The 18611-nt window shown below is 39.2% G+C and overlaps 2 protein-coding genes across 5 annotated transcripts in view; both read left to right on the plus strand.

The window, feature by feature from the left end:
- LOC110066513 (uncharacterized) overlaps positions 1-8269 on the plus strand; it is a 33319-nt gene extending 25050 nt beyond the window's left edge. For both annotated transcript variants that reach the window (XM_089271123.1, XM_089271121.1), the window contains one exon: positions 6040-8269. In XM_089271123.1, the coding sequence (XP_089127249.1) occupies positions 6040-6356 (317 nt within the window). In that variant the 3' untranslated portion in view covers positions 6357-8269. The remainder of the gene's footprint in view (positions 1-6039) is intronic.
- LOC110068142 (hemicentin-2-like) overlaps positions 1-18611 on the plus strand; it is a 206275-nt gene that overhangs the window by 124369 nt on the left and 63295 nt on the right. The window contains exon 1 of one of the 3 annotated variants that reach the window (XM_089271127.1): positions 14527-15494. The exons of 1 other annotated variant lie outside the window; for it this stretch is intronic. In XM_089271127.1, coding sequence (XP_089127253.1) covers positions 15174-15494 — 321 coding nt within the window. In that variant the 5' untranslated portion in view covers positions 14527-15173. Of the gene's footprint in view, positions 1-14526; positions 15495-18611 lie in introns of those variants that run through there. One more of the 3 variants, XM_089271129.1, reaches the window with a different exon arrangement.

Below are 18611 nucleotides of genomic sequence, written 5' to 3' on the forward strand. Positions count from 1 at the left end.
GGGACTTAAACTGCCCTGTGTAAAATGCGCCATTATGCTGGCCAAACGAGAAATGCGCGGGCTGAAAATGCATTTCCGCCCTAATTCTGATTGGCTGCAGATAGGTCAAACAACTTCGCTCGGCCAGTGAGATCCTAAGGATACCATTTCAATGGTAGAGTTGGCGCGAATTTTTGTGGATGAGTTTGCACTTGCTCACTTTGTAGTTCTGTAGTGAACGTTTGACGCTCAGACATTTTGAAGTCCCAGATTTTCAGCTTTTTTGTAGTCATAACTCGGACTTAGACAACGAGAAACTGGATGAAACTGAGCAAAAAGCTCAAGCGAAGAACACCAAGAAAAAAACTGAGCGGGGTGTAAGAAAGTTCGAGAAATGGTGTGAGAAAAGAAGGATTACAGTGGATCTCAAAACAGTAAGTCCAACGGACTTGAGTGAAATTATGCGAAAGTTCTTCGCTAAAGGGAAAACATAGAAAGGCCAAGCAATACTCCAAGTGCATCTACTGGAATTAAAGCGACCATTCATCGCCAGCTAACCGGTGCTCCACTCAGCCGAAACATAAACATTTTGCACATGGCCAGAAATTCCGGACATCGCAACGGCGCACGCGCGAGGTTACTTGACAATATGGCCGCCAAACACTCAAAGGAAATGTACGGCAGAAATAAAACAAAATAAAATAGAGCAGGTTCTGGCTCACCGGGAACAAGCGCCGCGATCCGGTAGAGTTCTGGAAAGTTTCCTCGGCTATTCTGATAAGTTGGTTTTCATCAAAAAATGTTACTGGCCCTGCTTTTCATCGATGTTTATTTTCGAAGCTTGGCCCATACAATGCTCTACAAAACAGAGGCTTAAAATCCCATTTTTGCGTCCCAAGAAGATTTTGGTCCTCTGTAGCAGACAACATAATCGGGATATCCCAAGTGCCGCGATCGCTTGAAGAAAAGCACCGTATGATGTACTATTTGACCAATTTTCACCTGCGATGCTGATTTTTTTCGCTCTGCTTTTTGGTTTTAAAAAGCTTGTACAATGACGGAAAGCAAGCTCGTAAACAGCCACGCTAAAACCCCCAAATCCGCTGTCTTTGCACGGCGATATTTCGGCTGCAAATGGTCCGATTTTGCTCCAAAAGACATCGTTTGAAAGGCAATTTTCTCTAGTTTTTACTTTTATGCAATTACTTCGGTCAGCAGTTATTTACATGCCCAACAACATCTTTTTGTACAACAACTTTTTCTGTAATGTCGTTGAGCCCGAAGTACGCCGTGCTGAACAGCGATATGCACCACTAAAATGTGTACTAGACGTATGCCGCACGAAAATTAACAGACTCGATGTCCGGAATTTCTGGCCATGAGACAGCGAATTCATGTCTGCCAACAAAATGCTTGAAGAGAAGGCCAAGCTATTTACGAAAGAAAACGATGCGAAACCAGAACACAAATCATCTATTCAGTTAGAGGACAGGTAGAAATTGAATCGATACCTCATTGAAGATTAGAATACCAACGGCGTTTGCTAAGATGCCGAGGAGTTAGTTGAGTTAATTTGGTTTTCGTCGTTTTTTCGTTTTGTTCGCCACGGCAGAGAGGGATGGCGGGAGCTTACAAGGCAGTCGTTTGATTTTTGCTAATTATTGTTACTAACATTTTTAAAACTAGATTACATTTGACTTTTATTGTAAACAGAAAGGAATGTTATTTGGCTCTTGTTTAGCTATTCGTATTGTAGTAACAGCTTTACATATTATAGTTTCATGCTACATCTCTTTAAACATTTGTTCTTATTAATTTAAATGTAGCATCTTTTGCGCCCTCGCTCCGCTCGGGCACATATGATGCTACTCGGACCACAAATAAACTATATGCCATCCAAAAGTCATGTGATTGTCCTCTTTGTGCTCGATGCCGTCGTTACTTCAAGTGGCTGTTCCTTTAACAGCGAGCAAAACTGATCGAGCAAAACTGAAAACCGGGTACACTGAAATGATTCATCGGAAGCTACCAATATTTGATATAACTTCCTTTATTAAAGCTCAGTAAAACTATTATCTTTAACGTTTTTGGAACAGAAAGATTTCGTATGTAAGGCTTAACTTAGAACAGAAATTTGTTAAAACTCTCATGCACATTATCAAGTACAAGCTTTGCGCGCCGAAAGCATTTAAATGGAAAGTTTACAGTGAAAGCTTGTGCTTAATTTTAATGCCAACAAATCGCTGAAAAATTCTCTCTAAAATTCCCACTATGCATTACTATCCTCGAAAGGTTGATACAGACCAGTTTACTGTTGTTGTTGTTGTTGTGTTTTTTGTTTTTGTTTCTTTGTTTGTTTGTTTCTGCGTGTCTTTGTTCAAGCAGCTAAATCAGCTCCCGCTCGCTTAAATTAGTAAATTTCTTAAATGGAGGCCCGGCAAAAAACTTAAGCTCGAAATTTGGTAGCTCACAGGAATAATCGTCCTCATATCCGGAAGATTTATAAGACTTCCATATTTTGGGAGAAGAAAGATAGGAATTTTCTGGGATAGTGGCTATCAAATAAGTTCCTAGCGTTATGTCCAATTAGCCTAAAATTCAGTCACCTCCTCGAGAGTGCGCCGATGCCGGGAGACATCGTAAATTCAGGCTAGGGTCCAGTACTACGGAAGACCAAATCGGCCATTATTCGACACCATGGCTCAACGATTAGCCAAACAAATTTTGTCATCCACGCAAAACCACAAAGGTTGTTGCATAACTTTCAGCCTTAAAAACAAACGACAACTAAAGCAATGATTGCTCGGGTAAAAAAAAAAAAAAAAAAAAAAAAAAAAAAAAATTAACTGGACCATTTAACATCGTGTAAAAACTGGCTTCGTGCAGAATGACCATGCCACTTGATGCTAGACATGTGAAGGTTAGCCATACTAGTGAACAAGGATAGAATAGAGCTTTGGGTTACAAGTCATTAGGGAATGTGAAGGGATGTGCACAAGGAAAGCGGTAACAACAAAATGTGTAGCCAAGAGAAATATCGAATATATATTGTTGTGATAAAGGTAAAGGTAAACTTTATTTAGCCAGTGTGGCCCATTCAGTGACGAGGCTGATATCCAGAGAGGCCCTGGACTAAAAATATAATAATAAATACAAGACATCGTGATAATTTAAAAATACAAGATAAAATTTAAAAAAAATAGTGGATATCAAGTTCATGTATTATTTGCAAAACTTAGAATGGCTCCTGAGCAGTGGAGTCCCAGATCCCTAAGTCCAAGACAGGTATACTTAGAAGGTTCGATTTCTTACCACGGAAATATTCACTCCCGAAAGTAACCCATAAATCAAATTATCGTTTCCTTGATGTGATATTCCTAGATAGTTGCAACAAAAAATGGAGGGCGAATCTGAGAACAACGCGGGTGAACTAAGGCGAGGGATGGCGAGAAAGCCTGTCAGAATATCTTTAACAAACCTCTTCTGGTATACCAGGAGCTGTTATACACTCTGATCGTTAATTTTGACTGCGCTGCTAACACTCCGTTGGTTCCCTCATTTAGTGTCAATCAGAAAGATGGCGCGCGCAGACTGCGAGCGCGATTTTAAGAAAGGCGAATTGTAATTCATCTTGAAAGACTGTCTGCAAGGTTTCCCTAATACTTGAGTGCTGAATAAGGAGCAAGAAATCTGTCTAGTTATCTAGCTCGTGGGAAAGACGTTTTCGCGATTCTCCTAACTGGTTTTGGGAAAAGTTTCTTTTTTAGGTCTTTCCACGACTGGCCAAGGCTGCAATAAAATCAGAAATATGAACGAAGCCAAACAATGACATACACAATACGCGAAACAGTCAACGGACTTGCGCGTAACTACAGTTGAATCAGGTGGTGCCGGGATGAACAAAGGACGAATAAACCTACACATCGAGCTCGAGAGACAAAATCGCTCATTGATGCAAGAAACATAAGAACTTCTCTAGACAAACGTATTGCTTTCCCAGAGTAAAAGGTAAGGCGTCTTCGAAGAAAAGTCGGACGAGGACAAACGATATCCGTGATAGTCCTAATATGAAGCACCATACTGTACTTGCCAACAGTTCTAATTAAACAGCCGGGCCTGGCGTCCCAATATAGAATGCAATTAAACATGTTCACGGGAAATTTCGCATTTTGTGCCTGGAAAGCAATAAAAATGAGGCAAAACAATGCATAAGTACATGGCAAATTACAGAGGTGTCAAACTCGGCGAAGCGACATGCAGATTAGACAACCGAAACCACGCAGACCTATAGCCCGTACAAATTTGCTGTTGTACAGTCTGACGGCTTAAGTCTACTTAAAATTCCTTCTGATATTACAGTAGGCAGTCGTCGGATGTGGTGCATGACTATTCATTTCCTAGGGTGGCTGGCTAACCTAAACCTTGAACGACAGACACGGCGAAAGACCCTACACACGTACTGACGTAGCCTCCTTATAACACAACATAAAGTACCCTACAAAAACACGAGGGAATTGTAATGAAATCAGTACATTAACTGTAAATCATGTACGTATAATTAGGTCATCATCATGCTCGTCTCTAATCAGATACTGTAAGCCTTGGCTGAATGGAATAAACACAAGATGATACACAGTTCAGTCTGATTGATATCTCCGAAAGGAATCAAAGAAAGGTCGAGAGACCGAAAAGGAAGCCGCAAATGTACAAAAGTCACGACCAGTAGGATTCAAGTAGGGGCCCGTCAACCCCATTTTAAACGGGCGATCGAAAACGTGCAGCCTAGCTTCTGAACAGGCTCCCGGCGATCCCGAACGTACCACCGCCCCGCCCTGATCGCTTCGCCCTCCATTTTTTTCGGTTACGCGCTCGTCCGTTAGCCTTGCTCGCCGAATTTTTCTTTTCCGCCCTCTCCGTAGACTACATGCAGGTAGATCAGGTTCCCACCCGAAATTGCTCTATTTCCTCCCGCGATAAATGGGGGAATCTAAGATAATTGAGAAATTGAGATTTTTTACTTTTCAAGTCGTTAAACCAAAGATGGGCGGACGAGAGTCGTTAAAAATATTCTTACAGGTTCTCTCTCTCTCTCTGTCTCTCTCTCTGTCTGTCTGTCTGTCTGTCTCTCTGTCTCTCTCTGTCTCTCTCTCTCTGTCTCTCTCTGTCTCTCTCTCTCTCTCTCTCTCTGTCTCTCTCTGTCTCTGTCTCTGTCTCTCTCTCTCTCTCTCTCTCTCTCTCTCTCTCTGTCTGTCTCTCTCTCTCTCTCTGTCTCTCTCTCTCTCTCTCTGTCTCTCTCTCTCTCTCTCTCTGTCTCTCTCTCTCTCTCTCTCTCTCTCTCTCTCTCTCTGTCTCTCTCTCTCTCTCTCTCTGTCTCTCTCTCTCTGTCTCTCTCTCTCTGTCTCTCTCTCGCCATCTTTAGTTTTTTCTCCCGTTCACTCCCAGCTAGTGGGGCAGCCTAGCTATAAAACTTATGGATTGGGCTCACGTTTGCACCTTCCTCAACGTTTCCGAGATGATCCCGAATAGGAGCCCCTGTCCGAACTAGGCAGGCGCTAAAAGTCTCGAGCTTTTACACTAAGGCCAGAGCGATATGAGTAAACTACAAAGTACAGATGAGCCTACACAATACGGTCAGCATAGTTTCCCGGAAGAATTTAAAAAAAGGCTGAAAATGCATTTAAAACTGATGCACATGATCAAACTCATCCACTGTAAGGATGACTCAATTAAAAAGTTCAAGCCCTAAAGCTACTCTGGGCTTTAAATTCTGACATGAAACTCACTCTAATGCTGCAACATAAAATAATAACCTGCCAATTCGTAATAACTCTTCCCTTTCCTGGCTTAAAAAAAGAGATCCTTACTTCCCCTTGTCTCTGATATTGAATCAACTAAAGAAAAGCCGATGACTAGTAATTTGCTAAATCCAAGTAAACTATGTTTGAGATTTTTCAACGCCCTGTTTAAAGTCCTTAATGCTCAATTGTGTAGCTATGCTAGCAGTTCCTAAACATTTCTTTTCTAAAACATGTTTCTGTATCTATTTTTCTTGTTATTTAGATATCAGTAGTGGTTATGGTTCCACTTCCAATGCGTTTATATTTTCACTCCGCAACAAAGAAGGTCTTGGACCATTTAAGAGCGTGGTGACGAAGCCATCACGTGCAATTTACAGGAGCTCAAGTTTTGGTCCGACATTTGGTGGAGGGTGGGACATCTGCATTGCTAACAATGCCAACAGTAACACTAATTCATACACAGACTTTGGTCAATACAACGAATACTCTGTTCCAAGTGGAGTACAAAACCAGTACACAATCCTGGCTGGGACTCATTACTTCAAACCTGACGAGGTGGAGGTGTTTTATCTTGGCTGAATCACCGCGGCAAGATGTGGCGATTAAATTATATTTACTTGATGTCAGTGTTGCACTTTATAATCTCTTTATGTCACGAGTGTTGATGGCGGAATCCACTAAAAGACCGGTTTGGCAATGTAGGTTTGATTATAATGAAAAATAGCTTCTTCTTTGTTTTAATTTTCAGTCGTTATTCAGCTGGGTACTTTGTTATCTCTTATATCTATGCAAGTGAAAATTCTAATTTTTAACACTACTCCACTAAGACAACAACCAGGAATAGCTGATACTAGAGATCGTCCACCTGTTTTAAGAGGTTTCAATGAGCCGGTGGTTTTTTACGGCTAAGGAGATTAAGATGTTGTCTAGTTTATGGCCAACGCCTTATTGCTTTTCCTTATGGTCAAAAGAAATCTAAGAAATTAATTGATATTGTGTAAAAAGGTTAGAAATTGATTTTCATTGTCTAAGAAAATTTATTTTCACTACTGAAAAATATATTGTAGGTCTTTGTTCCATTTCGGGATGAAAAAGAAATCTAATGATGAGAATTGCTGTTTCTAGGCTTTTCCTTGCACTACCAAGCTACGACACAAGTTAAAACAAGTCTTGACAAGAGACCTTACATTGACTCTTTAAATTTCGTGGCTAATATTTTTCGGCAGTTAACCTTTTGTACGGTTAACGGTTAAAATTTTCCAATTTTTACGCCTAATGGCTAAATTTTTTGCCCGTTTTACACCTAAAATTTAACCCTGTGAACCCCACAGAAGGGCGATATTTAAAAAGTATCTCGCATGTCAACGTTTTTCATAAAATTGCCTCTTCATTACCTGTTTGTTGAATTTTGGCCTGTTGTTGTTTGTTTACTTGCTTTTTTACTCTCTTTGAGGTACGCGGGATGATGGGGGATCTGCTAAAATAAGGAAAACGCGAATACTCATTTTAAGTAATTGAGGTTGTCTTGTACTCATTATCAGTTAATGGTAACCTAATTTATGTAAAACCTTTTGAAACGAATGTTATCTTCACGAACAAATAATCAACAAGAATCACCTGTGTTGGGAAGGCAGGGCAAAGTACAAAAAAAGCGAAACACTTACATACGGCTATCGTCTCTGTGAGTGTTTCAGTTAAGAAATAATAATAATAATAATAATGATAATAATAACAATAATAACAATAATAATAATAATAACAATAATAATAATAATAATATGTATCGTGTTTCTATCGAGTTTAAGCATAAATCTGCAAGCGTCTTATCACGAATGCCGTACTACGCTTCTGGCTACGCTGGCTACGCTTCTGCTATCTATTCTGTGATAGATAGTGAGTAGAGTAGAGTAATGTTCCCTTGTTAACAAAATGACGGCTGCTTCTTGGCGTTTTCGATGTGTCTGTGAAGAGGATTTTGATAACGTTTTCCACGACGGGTAGATTTATACTAAAACAATTAGATTATTCGCTCTCGATATCTATCGCGTGATAGTTGACTCGGGCTGCGCTCTCTTCAACTTTCACGCAATGGAAATCTCGAGCTCTTTATTATAATAAAGTTTCCATATAACGCGTGCTGTGATTGGCTGAAAGAGCGTGCTTTATCAGAGAACAGAGCACGGGTTGATGACAAATTTTGGAATTTTGGAATTTTGACAAATTTGCCCCAAGTTAAACATTTCCTGTGATTCAGACAAGCGCGATGGAAACGAGCTATTTGTCTGTAGTGAATATGGCTCACAGAGACCATTGTTAGCAACAGTGGTGTTAAAACTGTACTAAAATAACAAGTTTTGTTAGATTCCCGCCGAAAAAACACGTAGCGAAATAAACAAATTCTCAACCTAAACAGTGCTTCGATAAAAGACATTATATTTATTACGAAGGCAGAAATTATACTTGAGAAGTAAAACAACGACAGAAAACAGCAATTGAACTGTCTCTGTTTATGATGACTGAACTTTATTTTTGTAAAAATGCTCAATTGCTCAAACAACACTTACATGCAGTGTAGTAACGCTCGTTCTCCGGTCATCTCAGCGAAGTGAGCCGACGAGTGGTCAGTGCAAAGCTTGCTCTGATTTTCTCTTCTGTGCTCGGAGTAGAACCAGTGGGAGCCGTTTACTCTTTCTAACTTTTACGCTAGTTCGGACAATCTTGCTGCATGCGGCTACAAGCCGCAAATAACTGTAGCTCCTTTCAAATTCAACTTGGCTTTTCGCATATTCATCCGCAAGCTTTGAGCTCAGCGTTTCGTAATTTCCACTGGAAAAGTGCACGTTTTCATGGGCCACAATACGGCCGGATTCCTCTGGACTACAAACTTCACCTGCCTTTAGATCCGTATTTAAAAATTAACTTAAAAGTGAACTTTGAAGGCATCGTTCTTCTCTTGAAAGCCGCTCAAACTACTCGAAACTGAAAGCTTAGCTGAAGTCCAGTTTGTGATTGACAGCTGTCGCTACGTTAGTCAATCAAATTAGTTGAACAATTCTAACAAGGATTGTGATTGGCTTATTTTAGCGTGCTTTATCACAGAACAGTGCACGGCTAACGCCACTTTTGCTCGTTTGGAAAATAACGTTTGGTTTGAAAATTCTGCGACTGAAATGCGTGAGGAAATTATCGGATTCTTTATCATAAAACAAATAAAGAAGCCTCGACTGTGTTCTGTTCTGTTGTAAAGCACTTAGGAAGCAGTAGAGCACTCAAGAAGTAGGGAAAAACACTCGACTACGTCTCGTGTTTTCCCCTACACTTCTTTCGTGCTCTACCGCTTCCTGCGTGCTTTACAATAGAACAGAGCACAGTCGACGCTTCTTTATTTGTTAAATAGAAACGCGGGTTTTAAACCAATCAGTGCGCGTATTTGCTTTTGGTTATTTTCATTGGATCACATGACTCTTTCCCCCGTGTAATTCTGGATAAAGAACTTTATATTGGCTAGATGGAAAACGCGGGGCCGGGGACCCGGGGTACTGCTTTCGGGGTTCAGGGTAGGTCTGGAAAACACGGGGCGCGGAGAACACAGGTTCTGATGGAAAACACGGGGTCTTTGTCAGAATATGAGTATTCTTCACTAAAACAAGAAGTCTAAATTTTGTACTTTTAAATTGCAATGAAAATCAATGCAGCATCTCGGCGTGAAACGCGTTTCTTGATCAAAAAAGCAAATCAAACAGTTCGTGAGAAAGAAAACCATTCAAGATTCAACGTGCTGGCTTTCTTTTGGGGCGTCTATTTTATTTTTCGCCGTGCGGTTATTTTAGAAAAAGAAATAATAAATGAGTAATAACCTCCATTGGTTAGGAAACATTTTTTCCTGAAAGTAATCGGACAAGGATATGATGTGAAACCCTTGGATCTCGGTGCCTTCCAGCACTGGCGCTACTCAGTGCTGCCAATCCATTCTTAAATCAGTTTAGGGTGCGCGCGGTCCATTCATGTAAAATTGCTGTACGGTGCATATACGTGAAAGTGGATATTATTCACGCCGAAATTAACGCAAGCATCTATACTGCGGCGACTTATTTTGGAACTGGCATTTGAAGAAGGTCTCTGAATTTTCTTCGTTAATAATACTTTGAAACCCCTTAGCCAAGCATATTTTACTCCTACATTTTAGTTTAACTCGATGTTTATTCCTTATATTCTACGGTATTTTTAGTTGTCATTTCTTGAGGTCCTACTTACAGGGTAACCGACGTTTAATCCAGCAAATACGGCAGCTGACGTAACTAATACACACCTCTGTTCGTGTTATAAAAAAAAAAAAAAATTGTGCTCACTGTTCGAAGAAAGATAGGACAAAGACACAATACATTTTGTTTGCTGGATTTTTTTTTTTTTTTTTTCTAAACAAAAGAGATATTATTTTATGTTATTAGATTTCCTCAGTTTCTATTTCCTTTACAGAATACCGTGCACAGGAGCATCATGTTGCTTTGTTTTTTTAATTCGATTTAAGGGGCGTGCTTTTCATTTCCCGCGCCAAACGTACGCGGAAGTATAGATTTTGGTTTTTCAGTCCAATGTCGACCGTTCTAGTTGAAACTTCTCATATATTCTCGATTTTGAGGAAGTAAGTATAATAAGTAAGTATATACTGTTATTACAGTTATCAGCGGTTTGACGTGCAAATGAGGCGAAAGGGTCAATTTTGCTTTGTATTGACCTGTTCGCCTCGTTTGTATGCCTTTTTTTTTTTTTAACGAAAGAATATTTGACTGCAGGCTTAAATGTAATAACAGTTATTGAATTGCAATTCACTTTGAATGTTTGTAATCGGGACAATTTTTGAGCTATGTTCCTAACCTAAAGCCCCGCTGGAAGTTCCCATATGTTTTGTGTTGTCATAGATCTTACTCAGTTTCCCGTTTACTTTTTGCTTCATTTATTACAAATTATGTTATGATACTCCAGAAATTTATTTTCTTTCAAAGACTGAGTCGCGTGTATTCTATGAATGAACAGTTTGCCTTAGATGGATATAACGCAATTCGCTACATAATATTACGTGGTCTTTACTGAGAAAAGAAACTACTTTTTTTTTTTTTTCTTTTTTTTTTTTTTTTTTTTTCTGTTTTGCGTTAAATTTAATGACAGTTCAAATAAAACAACATTTTTTATTCCTTCCTGTACTTCTGCAAACAGTTCCGAGCGCTTTTAGGGCCTGATTACATGACGAATTTCAGCCCGGCTAGCAGGGCTGAAATTTTGTTGCGATTACATAACGAATTTCAGCCCGGGCTGACATATTAGCCTCGGCGCCAAATATGAAATTGTCTGCGAAAAGTCTCCAGAGAATCAAAATGGCACCGAGAACACGAATCGTGAAAATAGGCGCATTGCTTCTCTCGTAGTTTGACCTTTTGTTGGCGCTCAATTTTTAACTTTTTGGGATAGTAACACCCTACAATGATGATGGAACTGAAACGAAACCTGTCTCTCAGCCAGAAAGACGTACTTTTATACAAAGAAAATATGTCCTCAAGCTTGCCGAGCTCATGGCTTCCCTGACAGCCTCGTGCTGTTTCACCTTGTCTTGATGTTCTTATATCCCATCTAAGCTTTGGAATTAGAGAGATTCTCTATTTTATCGCCTTTATTCCACTGAGATCGCTTCTACTTCGTAGTGGCAGCCATCTTATTTCGTGCTTTTCAGCCCGGGCTGAAATTCCGTTTCGATTACATGGGATTCTTTCAGACTTTTCAGTCCGTTTCCCCGGGCTGAAAATCCTAGCCCGGTTTGAGTCCTTCTTCATGTAATCGCCAATTTGATTTCATGAGAATTTGTTTCAGAAGCCGGGCTGAAATTTCAGCCCGGCTAACCAGGCTGAAACTCACCATGTAATCAGGCCCTTAATAGAGGGCGGTTTGTTAGCCACAAAATGTAACAACTAACGCGAAATGTAACATTTTTTGAAGCAACTAAGTACAACGTTAACTCGAATTGTACATTCTGTGCGGGTAGCTAAATTCGGTCACAACAACCTTCATTTGTCTAAACAGCGGCGGAATCCAAACGAATGCACAAATAGGAAAACATTTTTGTCCCGGCCAGAAAACGTTTAGTGGAACAATGTTACGTTATTTTTCACAAATGATGGTCACTCAAAAAGAAAAACTTCCTCAAGCGCCACACCGTTTTGGCCGCGGCGTAGTCTGAGACGACTGGATCCCTAGCCGCTGACCGCCCGAAGGACATTGCAGACTCGCTTTCCCACGCTCTTGCGACTTGACGTGACAAAGACGTCAATGGCCGCTGTCACACGACGACATTTTCCAGATTCAACTTTCGTTAGCAGAGGGTAATTTCGAGTTATTTTCTTTTTCTGCGTATTTTTCATTTTCCTTTCTCTTTCAATTATACATCCTTCTACTCAGGATGGTCTTTGAATGCCTAGCAAGGTTTAAAGTGGCGTTTAACACGCTATCCACGGCCGTATTGGCATATACTTTGGCCGAAAAATGTTTTTCGAGAAACGTGATGTATATCCCTCTAATGTCTGATTCATCACTGTGATTGCTTTCAAAAGCGTTGAACTTTTGAGAAATAGTTATTTTAAAATCAGCTCCAACGCTCCATCTAATTTAGTATGCAATATTTGAAACTTTATTTTTTAATCGCTTCGGAAGTTTTTTGATGTTTATCGAATGATATTGCATTAAAAGGCCTTTTTCTTCAACACTGTGTAGTTTTCTCATTATTTTGCGTTGCGATAGTAATTTCTGAACAGTTTTTCGCGGAGGCTTATTTTCGGCCTGATTTTGCTGCTATCAGACGGGAAAAGTTTGCGGCTCAATATTTTTGGTTTAAAGCGAAACTGAAACAAAAGATATTCATTTTTAAATAGTATTCGATAACCTCTGCTTGGGAGATAAAAATCAGCCGATTTTATTTTTTAGCCGGAAATCATCGGTCGTTTCTTAGGCGCAGGGCCTCTTAACAAGGGTAAAAGAGTTGTTCTACCGCTCTTTAGCTCTAAAGTTTTAATTCGAGGGAAAAAAAAAAAAAAAAAACCCTGACTTTTTGTAACCAAATGATTTTATCTAATACAGTCAATTCTGTCTTGGCGACGTAAGCGACCACCTCCCACAGATGACCACTTTTTTGCGCAAAGCTAAAGGTAGTGGACAAGAAATTGTCTCAAGTTATGTGATCGTGCCTTCGGATATCTTGTATATTTGTTGTTGTTTGCATAGCGTTAGAAGATATCAAGGTGCTGTCCGTCCTTGAACTCGGACGGACAGACACGAACTTGGTATGACAAACACGAACATTTTTTTTAATCTGGAGAAATTTTCAACTGTGACTAGTAGGCTTTTATAATTTAACTGACAGGGGTTCTTAACCTTGGTAGAATTAAATGTAATAAATCTGAATTTCCTTCTACATACATTGAGACCAGAGTTGTCACATTTTACGTTGTTACATTTCGTGTTAAAATAAGTGTTACATTTTGCGTAAAGAAGTTGTTACAATTCGAGTTTGAGAAATCGTTACATTTTGCGTTAGCAGTTGTTACAATTTGTGCTGATGTTACATTTTGCGTTAGTTGTTACAGGGCGTAACGGGGTTTTCCTTCAACAGGGTCTGCGTTCAGGAACGACACGGTCACATGCAGAGAATGCACACTGGATCTTAACAAACGTTTTAAGATCCAGACAAAAGTTTGAAAAGGCAACAGAAAGAGACCTCTTCGTATCAAATGGTAGTTGATGGTTTCAGTAATGTTGAGTAAAATTAAAGCAGTATTGAAATTTTCACATTCCATCAAGAAAATTATGCTATTAAAAAGGTCCGGAGCAAACGAATTGGAAGAACAGTCTTCATCGATCTCGTTCTGAGATTTGCTGACAGACTGACATCTTTGTCGGGATGCAAGAAGAAATAACGTCGCTAGCCCTAAATAAAGTCAACTTTTAGTTCGGCTTCGTAAAGCAGTGATTTTCTAACCGGGTAATGTTTTTTGTTTTTGTTTTGTTTTGTTTTGTTTTTTTAAAGCTTTCAAAAAAAAAAAAAATATATGACATGTAAAACTAACCCCTACTGCTGTACCTAATGTACCTGTACGCATTGCTCATGTCTCTCATGTTGCGCAAAAATAAATAAATAAATAAATAAATAAATAAATAAATAAATAACCTCGACTATATACTTTTTTTTTTGTCATTATTATTATCCCGAGTAACATCGTCGACCATCACAATAGGCAAGTTTCCCCTCGAAACTACCTTTAAAATTAATACCACTAGATAACGAAAATGAACAGGTAAAAATCCTGTTGTGACCCTTTTACAAATGACACTTGTACTTTGGTAATGAATACCTAACAGTAAAACATAGATCCCTGCCGTCATCAGGCGCACGGACCAAGCACGAGACATTAATTAATGTTCAACTTAAACTGATACTATCGCGTGCCAGTTTGGATGCTGTTCAATCGCCGTTTAGTGGACACAAATAAGTGTTCCCAGTTGCGTCGGCAATCTACATCAAGGGCAAAACTAACGAGCCGTGTAACTTTGTATGAAATATTCAAGAAAACATTTCAACAGGAATCTCAATATTCTTAAAACTTTGTTTTTCTATACTGGAATATAACTCATCTATTCGTCGAAAACAGCACTCGCTTTTATCCAAAGTTTTTTTTTGTCTGTGTTTACAGAGCGCAGAAATCATTGGTTTAGGAGGATATTGGCTTGCTCTAGCAGCTTTGCTGTAGTCGTAGAGAAAGGCAGAAATAAAAAAAAAAAACTTGTGTTGTTAAAATCTGATCGCCTAAGGCGGACTTGCATCCAATGGTGGCATTATCATGTCACAGCCAGTTATCTTAAAAAAAGGGCCCACGGATAAAGAATTCAAGCCGTCGGATTACGAGATAAGAGAGGATGCATGATTATCTTAAATAACACGGATTGCCCTTTAGACGATATTCACGTAACACACTTGCACAACAAAAAAACAAAGCTAGAGAAATTTTACATCTTTTTCAGTACATAATACTGATTACGTAGGGCTAACTTGGACTCCAAACAAACCCCAGTTGCTTTGGCTCACCTCTTCAAAATTCGATCCTTCTCGTGGGTTATATAAACATAAAAAATAAAAAAAAGGAAACCACGAACAGAAACTGTCACCGATACTCAAACGAGTCGTGCAGAACACGAAAACAAATCAATGGTAATACGAGTACCACAAAAAGAGGTCAACATTGACTTGACATCATATGATCGTCTGAAAATCAAAACCAGCTACATATAGTAAAGTACATAAAGAGAGGGTAGGGCATGCATTCGTCAGTCGCGCAATCTATAAGTTGATCAACAAACATGGAAAGCAAAAGCAGTAAGAGCTCAAGCGCTCTCCTCTTCGGCCTCTCTTTCAATTTAATTCTGACGTTGGGTTCACTTGGTTTCACGTGCTATTCTTTACATCGGCTAGACTCGCGACTAACAACAGTTGAACAGGATTTGCTGGCTGTAAATCATCCAGATCAGTTTGCGAATCGCGTCATTGTTAAACCAACATCTACGCATTCGCCTCCAAGAGGATCACAAAGGAAGGAAGCTGTCGATAAGAGAGCTGTACACAGACCATCTATGTGCCGCAAATGCAGCAGCCCTTGTTTAAACGCAAATCGTCCTCGAAATGTAAGTTGTTGTTCATTACATGTGGTCACAAAAACGTTATTTCAAATTTAGATGACCTATTCGTTTAGGGGGCCTTCTTTTGTCTGGGGAAAAACTGTCTCATTCACTGTCGTTGCTGAATTGATCAATACATTATTATCTGTAACTAAAATGAATCCGAAAGGAAATTAATTACATTAGGCGAGTTTGTATTCAACATCAGATGTATTAGCTTTAAACTCACGTTTTCTTTCTTATCTTTATTTGGAATCTAAATTAACTGAGTTCGCATCTTTAAACAATTCATCATTTCCGGATGGACCTTCCGCTAGACCAGTTGAAATGGGCGGAATGTGTTTGAAGAAACTTCCAGAAAACATGCAATTGTCTTGTGATTTACTTCGAGATTAGGGCTCCTTGCTGAGCGAAAATTTTACTGAGCTATTGTTATTGTGTCAGTTAACTTTTGCCGCTGACTGATTTGTCCACATCATCGCGTGCACCTATCCATGTTGGCAACTGATGCCAAGGTTAAAACCACTAACAACTGCGGTGTCATATTGCTATCGATGGTCACAGCTGAATAAGTTAAATAACGAACGTGATACAGTAATGTAGTGTTGATGATTGATTGGGACCAAAGCACCTCAATTGCGTGCTTTTATCGAACGCCTAGTACATATTTCATTAACGTTTAATTCTGTTGTAGCATATTCTCAGGAAGTTTTACATTTTGCCTTTGCTGTTGTTGTGGTAGTTTCTTTTTCGTCTTCGAATATACTGTGCTATTGAGTCATCAATCATATTATCATCAGTCTAGCGGGCTGGTAGGAGAACATTTTTATTCAGCAAAAAAATACCATGATCACGTGTTTGACTCTTACATACGGGCTTGCTGAGTGAATATTCTAGTCCGCATAATTGCCACAGTCGTGTGTTAGTTCCGTTTCAATTTGTCGCTACTTAATATATTAACACAGTTGTTTCTGATTGTGTTGGTATTCAAGTAAGCTTAAGCTAACAAGAGTGGTGTACCTTTGAACGGATTCAAATGACGAAGAAAATGTCAGAACTCGCTCCGCTGTACACATAAAGAAAACAAAGAAACAAAACGTGTTGAGGAAGAACGACGCTTACTTATTTTTCACATCAAGGATGTTTTTAGCTTCATTCGTGTAATCTTGTAAACGAAGTTGATATTTGACTGACTTACTAAGAGTTAGATTCTTAAGTTTTACATTTGTCACTTTGCAACCGTGATCATTTAAACTGTAGTGCTTAGCTTCTCCTTAGTAAGTAAGTAAGTAAGTAAGTAAGTAAGTAAGTAAGTAAGTAAGTAACAACTTTATTTACAGAGGGTAACACATAACAGTAAAAGGCTGACGAACCAGTGGCCCTCTATCCTAAGTTAGAAATTAAAAACTATTTACACTTATAAGATAATAAGAATTTCAAAAACGATTTAAACTCTTGGTTTTACAAGTATAAAAATTGTGACCTAACAGCTTTTTAGCCTAAACACCTCAACATCAGAATTTTATATAATTTACGTTAAGTTACGTCTGCATATCAAGTAACCCAGGGAAGTATATTACACTGGTTATTTGGAGTTACGACTTAAAACGTGTGGCTATGTGAAATCGGTAATTGTATGAAATGTTTCCTTCCGTCTTGCTTCCCGTAGCTTGAAAAACACAGGTCCAAACAATCCTACGATTTTCAATCGATCGAAGCCAGTGTTTTGGAGGTCGTGAAGTCTCGAAAACTGCAGCACTTACGTCGCTCTTTTAAACATGAAGCATTCCAAAAAGTAAAACACAAACTGGTTTTAATAGAACAACCATACCTTGACAAAATACATTCTCGCTAAGGACAAATGTAAACGGGTTATTAAAACGCGTGGGAGTCTTGTGTTTAGGTGACGAAATTACCATCCAAAGCAGTCCTTGAGTTTTCTTTCCTGCTTTTCGTTTGTCTGCTCCTCCACTTCGTATCTAGCTTTCCATTCCTACTATACAAGCAGCTCGGCCGCAATGAAGTCTTCCCCGTCGTTGCTTGAAATATTGCAAATTTTTTTCAAAGGTCTAAGCAGTGAGTTCACAGTTGTCGAACGTGCTCGATCGAAGTTTATGTCGCTTTCTTCCGAATCGAAACCTAACTCTGACTCCAGTGACAAAAACGAAATGATTCTGAAACAAAACTTGGACGTTTTAGTCCCAAAATATATTGGAACGATTAGTTTTGTTTTCCATTTTCTCGAGCAAATACAGAGCGCTGACTGAGGCGCTATTGTGTTTGGTTCCTGAGTAGACATCCTCAGCAACCGCCGCCCCAGGCTCCCTGAAACGCGGTCGTGTAACACTTCAGGCGCGACATTGAAAGGGAATGACAAATCGAGGATTCAACCAAATTCAAATTTTTTTTCGCCCAAATGCTTCAAATAACAAGTGGATTCGTTTTAGCGGAAAACAATCTTCAGGGTTAGGTGCACTTTAACCCTTTGAATACCAAATTTACCCCCCCCCCCCCCCCCAAAAAAAAAATACCGGTTTTAGCCGTTTAGTAAGTTTTTTTTGGCTGCCATGACGCTATATAAGCCTAAGTTTTGCTAAGAAAGCTTTTTGTTTTTACCAATAGGAGAGATTTTTCGAGTATTAAGTATAAAATTGAGCCATTACCTGTTCTCAATTTTGTTTGTTGCCCCTTTCCTTTCTTTTTTTCTTGGCCCTATTACTCTGGCTACCATACCTTTTGCGTTGTATGTTCTTTCTGGCTGTCGTGAAACGTTCGATGTTAATTACGGTCGAAACCTAGAAATGGACCTTGATCAATCATAGGCATAGTGGACCATTTCAACACCGTTTTTGCATCAAAACTGATAACGTTGTTTTTCGATGTGCGACGTCGGAATGTCGATATCTAAACCGTATGGAAAGGCCTAGCCTAGTACTCCTATCTGCTTATAAAGAATATCTGATGATATTTAAAGTGATAAGTGGTACAAAGAGCACGATAATTAATTACGCATATATGCGGTTAAAGTGATCAGGGAAAAATATAACACCTTGAATAACGTACGTAATATAACAGTTATTACACGTTCTAGAAAATGAAATAAAAGAGAAACAAACAAACAAA

Source organism: Orbicella faveolata, unplaced genomic scaffold (genome assembly GCF_042242905.1).
Source record: "Orbicella faveolata isolate gen_17 unplaced genomic scaffold, um_ofav_v1 contig_34, whole genome shotgun sequence".
In the NCBI taxonomy this organism is placed as follows: Eukaryota; Metazoa; Cnidaria; class Anthozoa; order Scleractinia; family Merulinidae; genus Orbicella; species Orbicella faveolata.